Source organism: Monodelphis domestica, chromosome 3 (genome assembly GCF_027887165.1).
Source record: "Monodelphis domestica isolate mMonDom1 chromosome 3, mMonDom1.pri, whole genome shotgun sequence".
Classification (NCBI taxonomy): Eukaryota; Metazoa; Chordata; class Mammalia; order Didelphimorphia; family Didelphidae; genus Monodelphis; species Monodelphis domestica.
Genome location: NC_077229.1, coordinates 67,245,892 through 67,266,825, shown reverse-complemented (window position 1 = coordinate 67,266,825; position 20,934 = coordinate 67,245,892). Strand labels below are relative to the sequence as shown.

Genomic DNA, 20,934 nt, shown 5'->3' with positions numbered 1-20,934 from the left:
TTTGGCCACCACAAAGAGTGCAGCTATGAATATTCTTGTACAAGTCTTTTTCCTCATTATCTCTTTGGGGTACAAACCCAGTAGTGCTATGGCTAGATCAGAGGGCAGACAGTCTTCAATCTCCCTTTGGACATAGTTCCACATTGCCCTCCAGAATGGTTGGATCAACTCACAACTCCACCAGCAATGAATTAGTGTCCCTACTTTGCCGCTTCTCCTCCAGCATTCATTACTTTCCATAGCTGTCATGTTAGCCAATCTGCTAGGTGTGAGGTGATACCTCAGAGTTGTTTTGATTTGCATCTCTCTGATTATAAGAGATGTAGAGCACTTTTTCATGTGCTTATTAATAGTTTTGATTTCTTTATCTGAGAACTGCCTATCCATGTCCCTTGCCCATTTATCAATTGGAGAATGGCTTGATTTTTTGTACAATTGATTTAGCTCTTTGTAAATTTGAGTAATTAAACCTTTGTCAGAGGTTTTTATGTAGATTGCTTCCCAATTTGTTGCTTTCCTTCTGATTTTAGTTATATTGGTTTTGTTTGTACAAAAGCTTTTTAATTTGATGTAGTCAAAATTATTTATTTTACATTTTGTGGCTCTTTCTATGTCTTGCGTGGTTTTAAAGTATTTTCCTTCCTAAAGGTCTGACATATATACTATTCTGTGTTCGCCTAATTTACTTATAGTTTCCTTTTTATGTTCAAGTCATTCACCCATTTTGCATTCATCATGGTGTAGGGTCTGAGGTGTTGATCCAAATCTAATCTTTCCCATAATGTCTTCCAATTTTCCCAGCAGTTTTTATCGAATTGTGGATTTTTGACCCCAAAGCCAGGATCTTTGGGTTTATCATATATTGTCTTGCTGAGGTCACTTACCCCAAGTCTATTCCACTGATCCTCCTTTCTGTCTCTTAGCCAGTACCAAATTGTTTTGATGACTGCTGCTTTGTAATATAGTTTGAGATCTGGGACTGCAAGGCCCCCTTCCTTTGTATTTTTTTTCATTATTTCCCTGGATATCGTTGATCCTCTGTTATTCCAAATGAACTTTGTTATGTTTTTTTCTAAATCAGTAAAGACATTTTTTGGAAGTTCTATGGGTATGGCACTAAATAGATAGATAAGTTTGAGTAAGATGGTCATTTTTACTATATTGGCTCGTCCTACCCATGAGCAGTTAATGCTTTTCCAATTGCTCAAGTCTAGTTTTATTTGTGTGGAGAGTGTTTTGTAGTTGTGTTCATATAGTTCCTGTATTTGTCTCAGGAGATAGATTTCTAGGTATTTTATTTTGTCTAAGGTGATTTTGAATGGGATTTCTCTTTCTAGTTTTTGCTGCTGAGCTGTGTTGAAGATGTATAGAAATGCTGATGACTTATGCGGGTTTATTTTGTATCCTGCAACTTTGCTAAAGTTGTTGATTATTTCGTTTAGCTTTTTGATTGATTCTCTAGGATGTGTTGACTTTATTTTTCATGGTTTCCTGTATCACTCTCATTACTTCTCCCAAATTTTCTTGGAGCTTCTCTTATTTGATTTCTAAACCTCTTATTGAGCTTCCTCCATTAATTCATTTTTTGGGATTGAGAGCAATCCCTGTTTTTATTGCGAATTTTGGGTTCACCAGCATTGGTTTTGTTTTTTCTGTTACCAAAGTAGATTTCTCTATTGTGTTTCTTTTTTTTCTGTTATTTGCTCATTTCCACCCCTTTCCTTTTCATTTCAAAAGAGGTAGTTAGCCCTTTGATCCAGCTATAGCACTGCTGGGTTTATACCCCAAAGAGATAAGGAAAAAGACTTGAACAAGAATATTCATAGCTGAGCTCTTTGTGGTGGCAAAAAAATTGGAAAATGAAGGGATGCCCTCCATTTGGGAATAGTTGAACAAATTGTGGTATATGTTGGAGATGGAATGCTATTGTGCTCAAAGGAATAGTGAACTGGAGGAATTCCCTGTGAACTGGTATGACCTCCAGGATTGATGTAAGAGTGAGGAGAACAGAACCAGGAGAACATTGTACACAGAGACTGATACACTGTGGTACGATCAAATATTATGGACTTCTCTATTACCAGCAATGCAATGATTGAAAACAATTCGGTAGGATTTATGAAAAAAAAAACCATTATCTACATTCAGAGGAAAAACTGTGGGAGCAGAAGCACAGAAGAAAAACAATTGCTTGACCATATGGGTCAATGGGGATATGATTGGTGATGTAGACTCTAAATTATCACCCTAGTGTAAACATCAATAATATGGAAATAGGTTTTGATCAAGGACACCTGTAAAACCCAGTGGAATTTCACGCTGACTACAGGAGGGAGGGTGTGAGGGATGTGAGGGAAAGAACGTGATTCATGTAACCAGGGAAAAATATTCTAAATTAACTAATTAAATAAAATTTAAAAAAATAAAAAGAGACTGTTAAACTTGGAATCTGTACCTGTGGTGAATGGAGCACTGTTCTCAGTTTCAGGTTCTTTGTACAGCTGCCTTCAGAGTATACTCTCTGGGGATCTATCTTCTTTTAGTTCTTCAGATGTGGTATCTTGCAAACAAAGGTGTTTTTAATAGCCTTCTGATCTAAATTCTGGCTTCTGAGCAACCCCAGTCATTTTCCTCCACTTTGAAATGTGACCAGGGAGAGTCTGCTGCTCCCCTGTGGCTACAAGCACTCCTGTCTGCTAGCACTCCTCCACCTTGAGATCTCCCCCACAGACTGGGATCTGTTTCTGAATATGAGCAATGCAACAAGAAAATCACCTGCATTGTAAGCAAAGGGATTCCTGTAATCTCCTTCTGAGCAACTGTCTGATCTCTCACCCCCTTATTGACTGGGGATGAATGCTCCAGAAGCCTTTCCTGTTGCTTCAGTTGTGGGTAAATCCTTTTGGCTTGATGGGGTCTGCCCTGGTGCACTGTGCTCTACTTCCACCTCCACCTCTGTACACATCATCTGTCCTGCTGGTCTTTAAAGTCGTTTTGTGCTGGAAAATCATTTGTTTGTCTTTTTTTGTGTGACATACTCTTCCGGAATTCATTTTAGGACATTGTATCAGGTTTTTGGGTGCAATTTGATAGAGATCAGATGAGGGATGTGTATCTTCTCCACCATCTTGGCTCTGCCCTTGGCTTCTATTCTTATAAATTTCAATTATTGGAAATAGGAAATGAGACCCTTATCAGAAGAATATGAAGCAAAGATTTTTTCTCTCCAGTTACTCATTTCCCTTCTCATTTTACCTACATTGGTTTTGTTTTGGAGGAAAAACTAAATTTAAGTTGGCAACACGTGGTCCATTTAAACTTGCTGTCCTATCTATCCCTCATGTGAACATGAACTGTCCCTCTGTCCATTAAAATGAACGAATCAATTTTCCTGATAACTCTCATTTCTTTATATCACCTTTTAGGTAGCTAACTCATATACCCAATTTGGAGTTTACTTTGTTATGTCAAGCAAGATATCAGTCTATCCCTAGTTTCTCCCGGACTAATTTTCAGTATTACAAGCAATTTTTGTCAAGTAATGAGTTCTTACTCTTGAAACTGGATTTAACCTCCTCATTTTACATGTGAAGAAACTAAGGCAAAAACATAGGATATGGCAGGGCCATGATTTGAATACAAGTCTTCTGACTCCCAAGTCCACAATTTTTAATACTGCCAGAAAAAAGGACAGTAGAGGTATCCTCAGTTTTCCTCTGAGGAAGGACTAGAACAGTGACACCTGGAATAATGGTCATGATCATGATAATTTTCACCACAATAACTAGCATTTAGATAGATCTTTAAGGTTTACAAAACATTTTTCTCATTTGAATAACATTTGTAAGGCTCAGACAATTGGGTATCTTTCCCTTCTGTACAGCAGCAGGGAGCTTCAACTCGAAGACCTTCACCATCAACTTCACCATCACCAACATGTTTTACAAAACCAAGATGGGTCAAAGGGGTTCCAGCACATTCCGTGTTGCTGAATTTGTCCTGCAGCACCTGGTGAGACCCGCCCTCCCCTCCCCCTCTTCCTCCTTGCTTCCATGCTGCCTTCCTCATCCCTGGGTATACAGACTTCCTCTAGACAAGTACTCAGAAGTTCCCTTCTCTCTTTTTGTTTCCAGTTCAAGGTATTGTTTGAAAGAAGCAGCCTTGGCTCTCAGTTTTCTGGATGCAGTGTGACCTTGCTGAGGTGAGAATCTTGAAAGCTCAAATAGCAGGGACCATAACATTCCTATTTGACAAAGATCACACACAGGCTGCTTCTTCTTCCCAATAACAATTCCTTCTTTTCCAAGCTGTAAAGGATTAACCCCTCCCCCAACCAACAAGCCATTAGAAATATTGTGGGCACCTTCTACCCTTTCCCTGGTGGAGAAAAACTTCTTTTCCCATAAGTCTTCCAAAGACAAGGTTGTAAATTTAATCGCTTTAACTTTATAACTCCACGTGAAAGAAATAACAAAGGAGGCACAAACAGAGTGCTTAGAAAATAATTGATTAGATCATATCAACATTCACTGTCTCTATAATCATAGGATTATAGAATGGAAGCTTAAAGAGATAGTAAGGCCATAAGGACCACTCTCTTCATTTACAGATGAAATAACGAAGACCCAAGGAGATTCCAGTGACTGTTCCAAGATCATAGATACTGTCAGATCCAGAATTTGAACACACAGTCCCTTTGATTTTAAATCCAGTGGTCTTTCTACTACTCTAAAGAAATTACTGAAAGTAATATGATCCCATACACACTTGTAAACATAGATGTGAGTGAATTTACACAGCACTGCCAATTTCATTGCAGCAGATCAGAGTGCTGAGCTTTCGATCAGGAAGACCTTAGTTCAAATTCTCTCTGAGACTCTTAGCAGCTGTGTGACCCTCAGCAAGTCACATAACTTGTCTTAGTCTCAATTTCTTCATCTTTAAAATGAGAAGGTTGGTTTTGATGTCTCCCAGTGCCCTTTTCAACTCTCAAACTACAATTCTCTCCAAACCATTGTTCAAAGTGGGTCACTTCTTTCAAGTGTGTTTTCTGAATAACTAAATTTCATTAATTAAACCACTGGTGTCAAACTCAAAAGGAAACAGAGGCCACTAAATTGTACATCAACATCCCTGGCTCCTGCATATTGACTCATAAAACTATCCATATTTATATATTTCATCATCAACACTTTAAAATTAGAGAGGAACTACTACACTTTAGTCTTGTTCAGGTGATTTTTCAGGAAGGGACATGTTTGATATCTCTTGTCTAAATCATCAATTTCTAGGTCTATGAATAATGGGAAAGCAACAGGAGTGGAGGTTATATGTTCTTATCAGGAATTTTTCTCCATCCCTGTCTTGGACAAGAAGAAGATTTACCAAGAGCTGAGTCAACAGACTAATGGAATAACAAGGCTCGGAGGTTATATTCTAGATGAGGAAAGCCTGTATGTGGATGGTGAGTAGCCTAAATTGGGACATATATCTTTATTTCTCTAGGTGGTTCCATTTCCAGAAAACAACCCACCTGCCCCAAAATATTCTTACCTTTTAGACCACCTTCATCTTCATGATTTTTTTCTATCCCTCCTGGTAGGCTGGCCTTCAAAGTGGCGACAAAATATAGAGATATGGGGGTTTACTTCTAAAGATCATAAGTGGCTGGATTTTTCTTAGGCTCCTTAAACAAAGATGTATGCCATCAATCTCCCTCTTGATTGAGGAAGTTCCTTGAATGATAAAGTGCCATTTTACCAACCCTGTGGGCCCCAGAACATCTCTCCAATGCTTCCTTCAATGTTTGCCCAGATACCCTACTGAAAGATTTATGTGTATTCTCTCTCTCTTCCTCCCTCCCTGCTCATCTCTCTCCTCTTCCCTCAACCATTACTTTTCCTTCTCATTTCATTTCTCCTTCATATTTTCTCTCTTTTTTATTCTTCTCTTTTCTCTATTTCCCCTCTCCCCTTGTCTTCACTTCTCTTCTGTCCAATTCTCTTCCATTCTGTTCTCTTCTCCTCTCCTCTCCCCTCCTTTCATATCTGTTTCACTGACTTCTTCCTTCCCTTCTTTTTCTCTTCCCTCCCCTTAATCTCTCCTCTCCTTCCCTCTGAATTTCTTTCTTCCTTCTCTTTTTCTTCTCTCCTCCCCAACTATAGGGTATAACCCCCAGATGCCAACTCCCTCCACAAACAGTGAGTTTTCCATTTCTTAATTTCTCTATTTTCTGGGAGATTACAATGAAAAGTATATTTTGAACTTTTTTTGGAAGGAGGGGAATAGGACAGAGGGGAAAAATGGGTTTGGGAGTTCAGAATGAGGTATACTTTTAGAAATGGCCAACATAAAGAGACCTTCTTTACTCATCTAGGCATGTGGGTTATTTTGCTACTCTAAACATATCTAAATTGTTCAAAAAATTAAAAAATTAACCCAACAGGACTTGGAAAGCAGGTTACCTCTATCCCCTTCTTATTCAATATTTAGAGTCAAACCTTGTGGTCTTTATAACCTTGGTACACAGAAGGCATCTCCAAGCATTTCAGGGATACTTGTGCCCATCCTCCATGATCTTCATTCAGTAATGTTGGCCAATGTTTTTCTTTTTTTTTAAATTCAATTAAAATTTTTTTTTGTTACAATACTCACTTTATTTCCCTTCCTCCCCTCCACTCACCCTTTTCCTGCAGGCAACTTGCAATTTCATTCAGTATTACTTGTGTCCTTGATCAGAACCTATTTCCATGTTGTTGTTTGCACTAGGATTTGCAGGTGTTTGCAGAACCTATTTCCATGTTTTTGTTTGCACTAGGATGTTCATTTAGATTCTATATCCCCAACCATATCCCTTTGACCCATGTATTCAAGCAATTGTTTTTCTTTGGTGTTTTTACACCCACAGTGTTTCCTCTGAATGTGGATACTGGTTTTCCTCAAAGGTTCCTCTGAGTTGTTCAGGGTCATTGCATTGCCACTAATGGAGAAGTCCATTACATTTGATTGTACCACAGTGTACATTGTACACGGTGTCTCTATGTATAATGTTTTCCTGGTTCTACTCCTCTCACTTTGCATCAATTCCTGGAGGTTTATCCAGTCCCCATGGACATGCTATTCCTTTCAGCATTTTATGGGTGAGTTCATTCCATTCTTATTCAGAATTATGAGTACCAGCTGTGTATTTCGCAGCATTTTGATTTCTACTCCTAGTCCTGCCTTTTCTTCTTTCACTATTTCCTTCTACACCAATGATTTTTTTAATCAGTCCCACTAGTTCCCACCCTCATTTTAGTTCCCTTTCTACCCTCTCCCTCTTTATTCCCCCCTTATTTTTTACTGTCTTTTAAAAAATACCCCTCACCATCTCTCTCCTTTATACTGCTTCCCTCACCACCAGTCTGTTTGTTGCCCTTCTACTCCCCTATAGGGCACGAATCTATTCTCTGGCCCAATGCATTGGATAACAACAATCCCTCTTTAGGTCAATTTCAATGCACGTAAGATTAGAGTATTTCCTATCTCCAACCTTTTTACCCTTCCAGTGTATTGATGTTTTCCCTCCTCCCACCATGAGCTTCTTTGTGACATGTAAGTTTATTATTCCCTTTTGTTTCTTTTCCCATTTTTTAAATATTAACCTCTTTTTAGCTGTATTTGTATATATATACACACATGTGTATGTATTTATGCATACATGTATCTATATACCTATTTATGTCTTGCTGTTTCATCCTATACAGTTTGTCACTGTTCCCTCTAAGTGTCGTTCTTCTAGCTTCCAGGGAGATAACAACAGTTTTTTAAGATTTACCAATGACCTCTTTTCTTATAGGGATATATCATTTTAACTTATTGAGTCTCTTAAAAAAAGGTTTGTTGTTGTTGTTCTTTTTCCCTCTTTTTTAATTACATTTTGATGATTCTCTTGAGTTCTGTGCTTGGACACCAAATTTTCTGATGAGGTCTGATCTTTTCTTTACAAATTCTTGGAATTCTTCTACTTTGTTGTATAACCATACTTTCCCCTGTAAGAATATAGTCAATTTTGCTGGGTAGTTGATTCTTGGTTGTAGACCTAGTTCTCTTGCTGTCCAGAATATCATATTCCATGCCTTTCAGTCCTTCAGTGTAGATGCAGCCATATCCTGTGTTATCCTCACTGTGGTTCCATGGTATCTGAATGACTTCTTCTTGGCAACTTGTAATATCTTTTCTTTGGTCTGATAGTTCTTGAATTTGGCTATAACATTCTTGGGTGTTGTCAGTTGGGGATTAAGTAGAGGAGGTGATCTGTGTATTCTTTCAATCTCTACTTTTCCCTCTTGTTCTTCAATAATTTCCTGTAGTATTACGTTCAGTCTTTTTCTTTTGTCATGGTCTTCTGGTAGACCAATGATTCATAAATTTTCTCTCCCTGAAGGATAATGATTCATAAATTTTCTCTCCCTGAAGGATTTTCTCAATCTTCTGTTTTGTGAATGAGATGCTTCACATTTTCCTCAATTTTTTCATACTTTTGGTTTGGTTTTATAGTGTCCTGCTGCCTTGTGAGGTCACTTAATTCTAGTTGTTGTATTTGTTCTTAAAGACTGAAATTCATCCCTGGCTTTTTACTCATCCTTCTCCTTCTGGTCTGATTTTCTTTGGAGGTCATCTTCCATCCTCTGTGCCTCATCTCTCATCTTCTTTGCCTCATCTCTCATCTTCTTTGCCTCATATTTCATCTCTTTTGCCTCATTTTCAAGCTGGTTGATTTTGGCTTTCAGGACACTATTTTCTGTTTCCAGATGACTTATCTTAGTTTTTAAGTTCTTTTCCTAATTGTCTTCAGCCTCTCTTAATTGTGTTTTGAATTTCATTTTGAGTTTTTCCAAAGCCTATATCTAATTCACTTGGATTTCTGATTTATCATTTTCTGATCGCTCCTCCTCTGTTCCCATTTGCTCTTTGTTTGTTGCCTATATAGAAGCTGTCTATTGTAATTTATTTCTTCCTTTTCTGTTTGCTCATATTTACCCCTTCTTTACTCCCAGTATTTGTCTGTGCTCTTGATCCTCTGATTTTTTGGTTTTGGGGTTTTCTGTCAGTCTCCCCTCTTGGAACTTTGATAGATGATCTCTCCATGCAGTCTGTGGGGGAAGGGTGTTGGAGCTTGGGCTTCTCTGACGACTGAAGAATTTTGATGGGATTAAGTTTAGCTGGGTTGGCCTGGATGTGCTCTGAGGCCAAAACTTCCTGGAAGTTTGGAGCAATATGGAGGGTCTCCACCTCTGTGACCAGGCTGCCAGCTCTGAAATCCCTCTCCAGCTCCTTCTCCACTGCCTGTGTTCCATGCTCTGAACCTGGCATAGCCCTGCCCGCAAAGTCCACTCTCCAGACAAGTGCCTTTGCCCGCCCAGAGGTTCCTGCTGCTGCTGGAGGCTTAGTGCTCTAGGTTGTGGGGAGGTGTCCTGGGACCTTCCTTCTGCCTTCCCCTTAAACCCAAGTGTTCTTGAATTCTGGCTTTTGGGGGGCATACTTTTTGTATTGAATCCAGCTTGAGGATTTCTTGGCTCTGTCTTGTTTTTAGGTTTGATTTTCGGTCCCTTAGGAGCAATCAATTTGTGATCTGTAAAGGAAGGGTTTTCAGAGGTCTGACCTTTTGCTGCTTCTAAGCCACCATCTTGACTCTGCCCCCAGAAATGGCCAATGTTTTCAATAAAAATGTTTTCATTCTTCCCTACTTCAATAATTACACTCTTGAACCCTGTCTCTTGTTCAATCATTATTATCCTCTGGGGCTGAAGATAGGACATAAGTATAAATATAAATGTAAATATAAAAAAATATAAAGCAGAAAATGGGAGAGGATGGGAGAAATGCACATGTAGGTGTCTGGTATGACAAAGAATGTAATAATCCTTTCTCACAGGGACCCTGTATTCTAACAAGGGTGACAACAACTCCAGAGAGAAATCTAGGTAGAATAAAAACAAAGAATGTCTGACCCCTTTAGCAATAGCTGACACTGTCTTTGTGTTACAGACAGATCTGTCCCACTCCCACTGAGTCACATTTTTCTTCTGCTAAATTCTTAAATTTTCTAAGGAAAGAAAGATGCTTCACTTTGACCTTTTGCTGGCTCTGCCACTGCCAAATTTGATCTGAGGTGTTATTTTATATTGTTAGGATGGAAACATTAGGAGGCTTCAGCTGGGTAGCTGTTGCTAATCTACCATCTTGCCTCCAGCTTATTCACATAATTCTACTTTGTAATGTATGGATTCACACTATTTTATAATTCTATAGTTATTTTGAATGGGTTTTGTTTTTCTATATCTTCCTGCTTGATATTTGTTGGTAAAACACAAACAATTGTGGATTATTCTGTTTTTTAAAATATCTCAAGACTTAGTTGAATATTTTAATTGTTTAAATTAATTTTAGTTGATTCTGTAGGGTTCTTTAAGCAGGCCATCATATCATCTGCAAATACTGATCACCCCCCCCCCAAATACATATTTCTTCAAAGTATTACTGTAGCTTCCATTTCTAGAATTATTTCTAACATTAATGGTGTTAATAGATTTCCTAATTTTACTCCTCAGAATTTCATTGGACAGACCCTTAAAATTTCTCTGCTATATATATTGCTGACTCTTCATCTTAGCTAAATGCTATTTACCTCCCATCTTTATGCTTGACCTTCAGTTCACTGAGCTACCCAGCTGCCCCTGAGTGGAACATCTTTTAAACATGTGACTGTAATTATTTTGCTAATTCTTTATTTAGCATTTTTTTGTATCAGAAGGGATAGTATGCATAGGCTTGAATTTTCTTTCCTTTCCTTTGTCTTTCCCTTTTGTAGGTATCAAGACTTTGTAATAATAATAGTTTCAATAGAATTGCATATTTCTGATAATAGTTTATGTAATATTGGGATTTATTTTTTCTTTGAAGGTTTGATAGAATTTACTTGCAATTTTATCACTAGAAATTAAAGAAAATTATTGAGAGAATAGCAGGAATGGCTTCACAGAAAGATGACATTAAAACTCCAATTTTAACAAAATTGGATAAATTTAATCATTTCATAGTGGAGTACATGAATGGCTCATTCCACTCGTAGAAAAAAAGTGTGAGGATTCTTTTTGGCACCATAAGAATTTAACAACTTTATAACCATTTAACCCCTTTCAATTTCCTGTTGGGTGAGAAAAGGGAAGGAAAAATATTGGTTATTAAATAAGTAATAAGTAGGTAGAACCCATTTCTCATCATTGGAGTATTCTAGAAGAAGAATATACAAATATGGAAGGAGTTGGGGGAGCAGGCATCACTTGAACTTCACTCTCCTCTGAATAGACAAAGGAGGGTTGAATACTTATTCCCATCTCCTGAAACCCCAACACAGAATTGTGCCTTTGCATTCAACTCAGCAGGGAAAGAGGGAGAGACAGAAAAAAGAGATAGAGTTCTCCTGGTTCTGCTCCCTTCGCTCTGCATCAATTCCTGGAGGTTGTTCCAGTTCCCATGGAATTCTTCCACGTTATTATTATTCCTTTGAGCACAATAGTATTCCATCACCAACATATACCACAATTTGTTCAGCCGTTCCCCAATTGAAGGGCTTCCCCTCATTTTCTAATTGTTGGCTACCACATAAAGCGCAGCTATAAATATTTTTGTACATGTCTTTTTCCTTATTATCTCTTTGGGGTACAACCCCAGCAGTGCTATGGCTAGATCAAAGGATAGACAGTCTTTTAGCACCCTTTGGGCATAGTTCCAAATTGCCCTCTGGAATGTTTGGATCAATTCACAACTCCACCAGCAATGCATTAATGTCCCAATTTTGCAACACCCCCTCCTGCATTCATTACTTTCCTTTGCTTAGCCAATCTGCTAGGTGTGAGGTAGAAGGTGGCACTGTAGCTACTTCAAGGATCAATAAAGGAGCTGAAAAAAGCTCATCCATTCCCTTTCCTACAAATCGAGAAGATATTCCAAATGCTTCTGAGGCTATGACTCCCAGAGGAACAAGCCCTTCCTCTCTGTGGCCAACAGTGATCACAGAGACTTCTTTTCATTACTGGATTGGGTTTAGGTCTGGATGCTGTTAACCAGCCTGAGCTGTCTGAAGTACAAAGTCCACTAATCATCACTGAAGTCTCCCAGAAGAATGATGCAGGATTCCCATTTTCTTCTACTGCAATTGAGGTGACTAGAGCAATGACCATAACAGCTTCCACTCTGAGCTCAGGATTGGGTGAGAGCCAGTCTTCCATAGGCACCATTTCAGGAACAGAGGCCATCAGAGACTCTCCCACCTTGTTCTCTCATTTGGAAGGCACTGGAACACATGCCACTAGTCCTGAGATTCCATTGATCAATGGACAAGCACTGTCCACTCTGCCAACAGAGACATTATTTGAAATGGGCACCAGCTCACTTACTTTTGTTTCCAAAATGACTTCTGAAGTCACTGCTTCAGCAGCAAGGATGAGTCTTCAAGTGTTTGGCAGTCAAAGCATGTCTATCCTGGAGGCGAATGATGCCCTAGCAGTAGGCACTGGCCCTGCTGTGACCTTTCATTCTCCAATGTCAAGGGGCACAGCTTTTAACAGTATGGATGTAGATGTGGAAACTGTGTCAAGATTAGCTCCATGGTCAGTCAGCTCCTCATCACAAGTAGAAGCCAGTTTTCCAAATTTGGTTTCGACCACAGGAGATGGACCCTCCTTGGGAAGAGAACCTCACAATTGCATCCATGAATCTCTGAGCCCAGGGCCAGGCTCCTTTCCTGCTTTAAGACCCCCCATGACCTGGACAAGCACAGCTTCCCTTGACACTGCTACTTCATTGGAGGACCCAGGGCCAACCCGCCTGACTCCAGAGACTGAGAGAAACCCACAGGCAACACCAACTCCAGCTATCACCCTGCCTCCAGCCAGCACACTGGAAGTTTGCACAACTAAATAAACTTCCCAGGGAGGGAATTGGGGTGTGGCTAGGAGGAAATGGGGAGTGTCTGTCCAGGGAGAGTCAGTTTGTGCCTTTCTAAGGAGAAGGGTCTTCCTCCTAGGTCCTTCCTCTTTTTAGCCTTCCAATGGGCCACTGTAGGGACTTTTTCTTGGCTCTATATCTGTTGAATTAGTGTCATCTCTCCAGGCTCCTTTATCTCCCTGCAAGGGCAGATTCACAATCCTTGTGCTAAAGTGGTTCTCCTCTTCTTATTGATGGGTATTCTGATTCCACTCAGTCTAACTTATGTAGGGATTGTCCATCACTGAGTCAGTGCTTTGAAGGGGAAATTTTTTTTTATTCATTCTATGACAGAAAGTCAGAGAAGCCATGTATTTTTGGTCTCAGCAGTTAGTAGCAACAATGTACTTTCCTTTGGGAGTCCACTAATAAGGATTTGACTGAGCTCTGTGTTCTCCCCTCCTCTCTTCCTGTAGCTGGTGATGCTGTGGTGGGGCCAGTCACACCAGCCCAAGGTCATGGAGCACCAAGACTCACAGTAGCACTGATAAGGAGTCCCCTGACTCCTGTGTCTACTATTATTCCCACAGGTAAGGTACCTCCTCTCTGTCTCTGTGTTGGAAGTTTACCCTTTTTAGGGCCTTGTTTCCCAGTCTTACAGAGGAAACATGAAATTATTTTAGAGATCAATCCTCAAGAACTCTTCTGAACCTCTGATTCTTTTCTATGTACAGCCTGGAGAAGAGGAGTTTTAGAGGTAGGAGTGAGGTTCCCACTGCTAAGGTCTTTAAATAATAAATCTTAGGCATGAAGTTGGAAAGAACCTTAAGAAGTATCAGGTATTGTGTATAGCCTCTCATTTTACAGATATGGAGACTGAGGCCTAGAGAAGTAAAGTAATTAGCTCAGGGTAATTGGATATGACTGGAAGGGATGCTCAATGGCCATCTAGCTGTACCCATCCTCTTATATAGGGGAAAACTGAGGCCCAGATAGGTTAAGTGGCATGCTCCAGGACACAAAAGTAGAAAGAATCAGAGGTGAGATTTGAATCTAGGATGTCTTCTTCCAGAGTCATTGTTCTTTCCACTCTATTATGTAGTACTTCAAGGTCAAGAAGAGAGTTCAGGCCTAGCACCTCCCACTGAATGGCTAAGGCTCTTTCCACTTCAGGGAAGGTTCCTTCTATGAACTCTCCAAGGGTAGAGAATCTGTTTTTAAATTTTTATATTTATATCCTCAGTATTTAGGACAGGGCTGAAAACACAATAATCACTTAATCAATGGTGATTGATTGATTGCTTTGATCTAATGGGTACATTGGTGAAATCTAGTTTATTAGAAAAAATTGTCTTCAAAACTTATCTCTTAGACCTACCAAGTGTTTTGTTTTCCTATGGAAAAGAGAAGGGGAAGGGATTAAGCATAATGTAGCACCTACTATATGACAGGCATCATGACTAAGCATTTTTTAGAAATATTTCATTTAAATCATATAACAAACCTAAGAGTTTGGTGTTATAGTTAGCCCCATTTTTCAGATGAGGAAAACAGTGGCAAGCAATGACTGACTGATTGACCTTCCCAGGATCATACGGCTAATAAGGTCTTAGATTAGACTTGAACTGGGGTCTTCCTGACTCCAGACTCAGCACTCTCTCCACTTTGTCATTTAGTTACTTCTATGGTCCAAGCCACAGAGGTCCTAGTGTCAATTGACAGGAATGGAGACAGACCCAAAGGCTCTGCTCTAGAGCAATGAACTTTGGGTATGGTGAATGATGCAGATATGGGCAAGTCACTTCTCACATCTCTGTGAGCCTTGACTTCCTCATCTGCAAAAGAGGATAATAGTTGTAGGAACTTCCCTTTCTCATAAGTTTCCATGACCTTCTTCCTTACCTTTGCATAATAATTCACTTGGACCTTTGATGATGAATCACACTTGGGCCCACTCTTTTAGTGCCAAATCCCAGGGATTTACCTCTAAGTCTTATCCTTTCTGAGGCATTGTTTTCCATCCAGGGATGCTTCATGGTCCCTAGATTATGGATTGGTTCCTACACATTAGCTCTGTGATTCCTTTGACATGGTCCTGCTATGCTATGTCCTCTGAGTTTTTCCAAGAACTCCTGTAGCCAGGAGATCCTGGAATTATTCAGTGGTCAGAACTGGAAAACTGGACCTTTCTGATGTCATTGTCTCCACATAGCTCCTGGAAGCCCATCAACTTGGTGGAGGAGGTCAAGTTTGGAGCTGTAGGTGTGTTTAGAGATGAGGATGAGGAGACAAATACCTCTAGATGATCTTATGTGAGGAATGAGGGCAGACCATCAAGCCATTTTCTGGACAAGAAACTTCAAGGAAGGGAAATGTGTCCCATGTACCATAACATCCCATGAGCATCCTTTTATTCATCTGTGACTGCTTTTCCTCTTTGAATTAACTTATTGGTAGTAAGCCAATCTGAACAAGGCGTGTTCAGGTATCTATTTCCAATAGAAAATCACCTATGCTATTAGAGAAGCTGTATGTCATTCAGCATTGCTAAGAAATCAGGTCATGTAGCTTAATAGCCTCTGATTGTTGCTTTTTGTCTTTTAAAACTTTGACTTTAATAAAATACTAATTTAAGTCAAAGATATTATATTTTCCCAATTACATCTAGTAACAATTTTCAATATACAATTTCTGAAATTATAATTTCAAAATTGTCTCTCCCCTTCCCTTCTGTTGTCCTGCCTCTTGGAGGAGATGTAAGTAATTTGAAATAGATTATACATGTATTATCATATAAAACATATGTCTGTATTGTTCATTATACTAAGAGAACATTCATATAAAACCAGAACCGTAAAATAAAACTGTTCATAAACAAATGTGAAAATGAGTATGCTTTGATTTGCAACTGAATCCCATATTGCTTTCTGTAGAGGTGGAAAATAATCCTTATCCAAAGTCCTTCAAACCTGTCCCAGATTGCTGTCTTTCTGAGAGTAGCTTAGTCTTTCACAGTTGATCACCTTAGAATATTTCTGTTACTGTGTACAATATTCTCCTTGTTCTGCTGATTTCACTCTGCATCAGTTCATAAAGATCTTCCATTATTTTTCTGAAATTATGCTATATATCATTTCTTATAGCATAATAATACGCCATTACCACCATATACCCATTTAGCCACTTCACAATTGAAAGATATTTCCTCAATTTCCAATTCTTTACCACCATACAAAGAGCAACTATAAATATCTTTTTTTGTACAAATTTTTTTTTGTACTTTTTATTATCTTGTTTAGATACAGACCCAGTAGTGGTATTATGGGATTAAGGACTATGCACCAATTTTATAGCTCTTAGGGCCTCCTTCCAAATTGCTCTCCAGAATGGTTGACTCACTTCAGAAACCCCAACAACAATGCATTAGTGTCCTAATTTTGCCATATACTCTCCAAAATTTATCACTGTCTTTTAATGTCACCTGGACCAATTTGATAGGTGTGACGTGGTACCTTGGGATTGTTTTAACTTGCATTTCTGAAATCTAAAGTAATTTAGAACATTTTCCCAGATGATTAGTGATCGCTTTGATTTCTACACCTGAAAATTGCTTTTTCACATCCTTTGACCATTTGCCAAATTGGGGAATTACTTGTTTTCTTATAAATTTGAGAAATGAGACCTTTATCACAGAAATGTGTTATAAAAAATTTCCCCCAGTTTGTAGTTCCCCTTTAATCTTGGTTCCATTAGTTTTGTTTGTACAAAAGCTTTTAAAAATTCAATTGAAAATTATTTATTTTATATCCGATTATGCTCTCTGTTTATTGTTTAGTCATAAATTCTACCCTTTTCCTTTGGAGATCTTGAAGGTAAACTATTTGATTTCCCTAATTTAGTTATGGTATCACTCATATCTAAATTATATACCCATTTTGACTATATCTTGATATAGGGTGTGAGATACTAGTCAATACCTCTTGCCATAAACTTTAATTTTTAAAAAATTATCTTTTTTACTTATAGGTAGAAAAAAATTTCAATTTTCAAATTTATTTTATTTAAACAATGTTTCCCATGTTTAGATATTTCATTTTCTTTCCTCCCCTCTTCCTTCCCCATCCCAGATCCAATAAGCACTTCCACTAGGTTATATAGATGTTATCATTGATAAACACTTCCATATTATTCATTTTTGCAATAGAGTAATAGAATAAAACCCCAAACCCCAATCACATATCCATATAAACAAATAATTAGTCATTTGTTTTTCTTCTGTGTTTCTATTGCCACACTTCTTTCTCTTGATGCAGAGGGCATTGGGATTGTCTTGTATTAGCAAAATCCATTACATTGGATTGTTCCATAATGTTTCACTTTCTGTGTATAATGTTCTCTTGGTTCTGCTCATTTCACTCTTCATAAGTTCCTGGAGGTTCTTCCAGTTGATATAGAAATCCTCCAGTTCATCATTCCTTACAGCATAAGTAGTATTCTATCACAATAATATACCACAGTTTGTTCAGCCATTCCCCAATTGAAGGATGACCCCCTACATTTTCCAATTTTTGTCACAAAGAACACAACAATGAATACTTTTGCACAAACATTTTTAATTTTTATCTCTTTAGGGTACCAACCCAGTAGTGGTATTTCTATATCACAGGGTATGCATTTTTTTAAAGCTCTTTGGGCATAGTTTCAAATTACCTTCCAGAATGGTTGGATCAATTCACAACTCCATCAGCAGTGCATTACCATCCCAATCTTGCCACACCCCCTCCAACACTTATTATTTTCCTTTACTGTCATATTGGCCAGCCTGTTCAGTGAAATGTGTTACTTCAGTGTTGTTTTGTGCATTTCTTTAATTGTGAGGGTTTTAGAACACTTTTAATATACTTATTGATAGTTTTGATTTATTTATCTGAAATCTGTCTATTCATATCTCTTGACCATTTGTCAATTGAAGAATGGCTTGACTTTTTGTATAATTGATTTAGCTCCTCATAAATTTTCTAAATCATTTGATTTTTCAATAAGAAGCTTCATGTTTTCCTGTTTCTTTTTTTTTTATTCCTTTGATTCTGCTTTATTTTTTCTTGATTTCTCATGAAATCATTCATTTCTAGTTTCTGAATTCTAACTTTATGGCCTGATTTTCCTTCAGCAACTTTTGGGTCTCCTTTTTAAATATTTTCTTGCATTGCTTTCATTTCTCTTTACCACATTTCCTTTGCTTTTTAAAGTTTTTGGGAAGTCTTTTTTGAGCTCTTCCAGAATGTGCTCAATCCATTGTTTTCCTTTGGATGTTAGGTATGTTTGCTTTACTTTCACTGTCCCCTTCTGTGTCTGTACCTTGCTCTTTGTCTCTATAAAAACTCTTTAGAGTTGGGTGCTTTTTTGCTGATTTTCTCATTTTCCCTATCTATAAATAGGCTCTATTTTTTGGGAAGTTGAGGTGCCCTCTTAAACTTCAGTCCTTCCTTCATGATATTCTCAGTTTATTTTCTGGGTTTTGGACAATTTCATTTCTTGGAGGATGGTGTGATAGCTCATGTGCTGAGAGCTCTGAGAGCCCCCTCCACCCTGCTGATCCAATTGACCCTTGAGATGATGATAGGTTGCCTTAGGCTTAGGTGTAAGCTTTTGCAGTCTGATCAAATTCTAGCCCTAGGTTTAGTCTCAAGTGTTTGGTCTCATTTTGTACTTGATCCAATCAGGCACACCCTTGATTGCCCTGTCATGGAGCATTTCCCTGAGTTTTAGGCAAAAAGATCAGCCACCTCAAAACTGTGAACTATGCCCTAAACTGAAGCATATACTTGTACTCCTGGCTTCATTCTGGGTCAACACAATTTTGAGCCCATTTCAGCCCATATTTCCCTGGGATGAGACTCCAGACTAATTAGGTTTGAAATTTCAAGGGCATGAGTTGGCTAGGACCACTGTTTGCCCCACGCAGGATATCAGGGTCTGAATGTTGGCTTGATCTTAGGTTCTGAACCTGGGACAGCAGATGTGAGGTGGAGATGTGTAGCTTGCCTCTGAATTGCTCTTCACTCCTTGCTATAATCTTGCCAAATGAGGTATCCTCTCACCCCAGTGTCCCAGATATTCTCTGCCTACCTTTGAGGTTTTGCTTTTCTTGGAAGTTTTTTGGTCCTGTCTCCTTATTGGTTCTTTGGCTCCTGTATTCATTTTGTGGTGATATTTTGATATCAGTTGGAGATGATTCTCATGTTGGATTGGAGCTTCTCTGTTCTACTCTGCTTTATTGGACCCACCCGTATAGAAACAATTTTTGACAATTGTTTTCTGATATTTTAGCATTCAGACTTTCTTTCTCTTTCCTTTTCCCCACCTCCAGGAGGCACTAAATAGTCTCATAGAGGTTCTACAACTGTTTTCATGTAATACGTATTTCCATATTGCTCATGCTATGACAGAAGAAACTTGTCAGAATAAAAAACACTTGAAGGAAATGAAGCTGGCATTATTTGCTCTGCAACCAGACTCCAGTAATTTCTTTTTTGTTGTGCATAGCATTTTTCATCAAGGACTCCAAATGCCTTTTAGAAAATGTGGCCCTAGAATGTTTTCTCCAAACTCTTTATTCACAGTTTGGCAGTCCTTGTTTTTTTTTTTTTTGTTTTCCATTTCAAATGATTAGCTTCTGACTGTATTAGACACTGATCTGGGAAAGAGGATTAGGGTGGGGTACTTAGGTAGCATGGTAGCTAAATAGTTAAGATTAATAAAATGTGGTCCAGCACCAATTTAATCTCAGTAGCTGGGTGGAAGGTGGATGGGAAATGGTGGTGAGTGTGGAAGCTGGTAGATCAGTTAGGTTGTAACAAGAGTCCAAGCAACAGTAGGTATTGGTTGTTGGATTAGAGTGGTAGCCACATAAAGTGGGGAGAAGGGGACAGATGAGAGAGATGATATGAGTATAGAATCACTGAGTCAAGGCAAGCAATTGACAGAGAGGGGTGAGAGAAAGGGAAGAGTCAAGGACAGTAGTTAAAGTTTGGGTCCAGGACATGGACGGGATAGTGGTGTTTACTTTGTTAAGGTGTGTGCCCAGAGATCAGATGTGTGGATTTTTTCATCCTTCCCTTATAGCAAGTGGGAGACCAAGACTGGAAACTTTTACTATGAATTTCACCATAAACAACACTCTGTACACAGAAGATATGGAACAGCCATACTCAGAGAAATTCAGCTCTACAGAGAGAATCCTCCATCACCTAGTGAGTCTCTCCCTCTATCTAGTCAGAGGTTGCCTTTCTCAGCCCTTAGGGATGGGGATCCTGTTCTGTTCTATGCATTTATTTACTCACCCCTTTCCCTCTTCTGTCTTCCAGCTCAGAGGCTTGTTCAAGAACAGTAGCCTGGCTTCTAGCTATACTAGGTGAGTGCTGACCTCACTGAGGTGAGAGCCCCTGGAAAGACTGGACCCCAAAGGTCCAGAGTCCCTGCTTATCTCCACTGGGGCTGGCTTGGTTCTGCCCTTTTTTGCTTCCTCACCTCCTAAGCTGGATTCCCAAGGAATTGATCCATGCATGTTACTACATATCTTGGAAGGGAAGAGGAAAGGAATGAGCATTTACCATGTATCAGGAATTGTGCTAAGCACTTTACAAACATGATCTCATTTGATCCTGACAACCCTGTGGAACAGATCATACCCTTTTATCAACATGCTCATTTGACAGTTGAAGAAAATGAGTCAAACAGAACTTAAGGGGTTGGTCCAGGGTCACAAAGTTGTAAATGTCTAAGACCAGATTTGAACCTGGGTCTTTTTGACTCCAGGCTTGGTGCTCTATCCACTACACTATCAGATCCTTGAGGAGCATTAGATGCCCCTGCTTGACCTTAAGCTGGAGATGATTATTGGAAGAGAACCGAGAGCCCAACAAGGCCAACCCCTCCCCCACTTTCTTTTATAGATGAAAGATA

At 38.9% G+C, this 20,934-nt stretch overlaps 1 protein-coding gene across 1 annotated transcript in view; it reads left to right on the top strand.

The window, feature by feature from the left end:
• LOC130458061 (mucin-16-like) overlaps window positions 1-20,934 on the top strand; it is a 126,235-nt gene that overhangs the window by 41,589 nt on the left and 63,712 nt on the right. Inside the window, exons 3-9 of the mRNA XM_056820970.1 lie at window positions 3,884-4,011; window positions 4,134-4,201; window positions 5,292-5,464; window positions 6,165-6,200; window positions 13,446-13,559; window positions 20,095-20,222; window positions 20,337-20,383. Coding sequence (XP_056676948.1) covers window positions 3,884-4,011; window positions 4,134-4,201; window positions 5,292-5,464; window positions 6,165-6,200; window positions 13,446-13,559; window positions 20,095-20,222; window positions 20,337-20,383 — 694 coding nt within the window. The remainder of the gene's footprint in view (window positions 1-3,883; window positions 4,012-4,133; window positions 4,202-5,291; window positions 5,465-6,164; window positions 6,201-13,445; window positions 13,560-20,094; window positions 20,223-20,336; window positions 20,384-20,934) is intronic.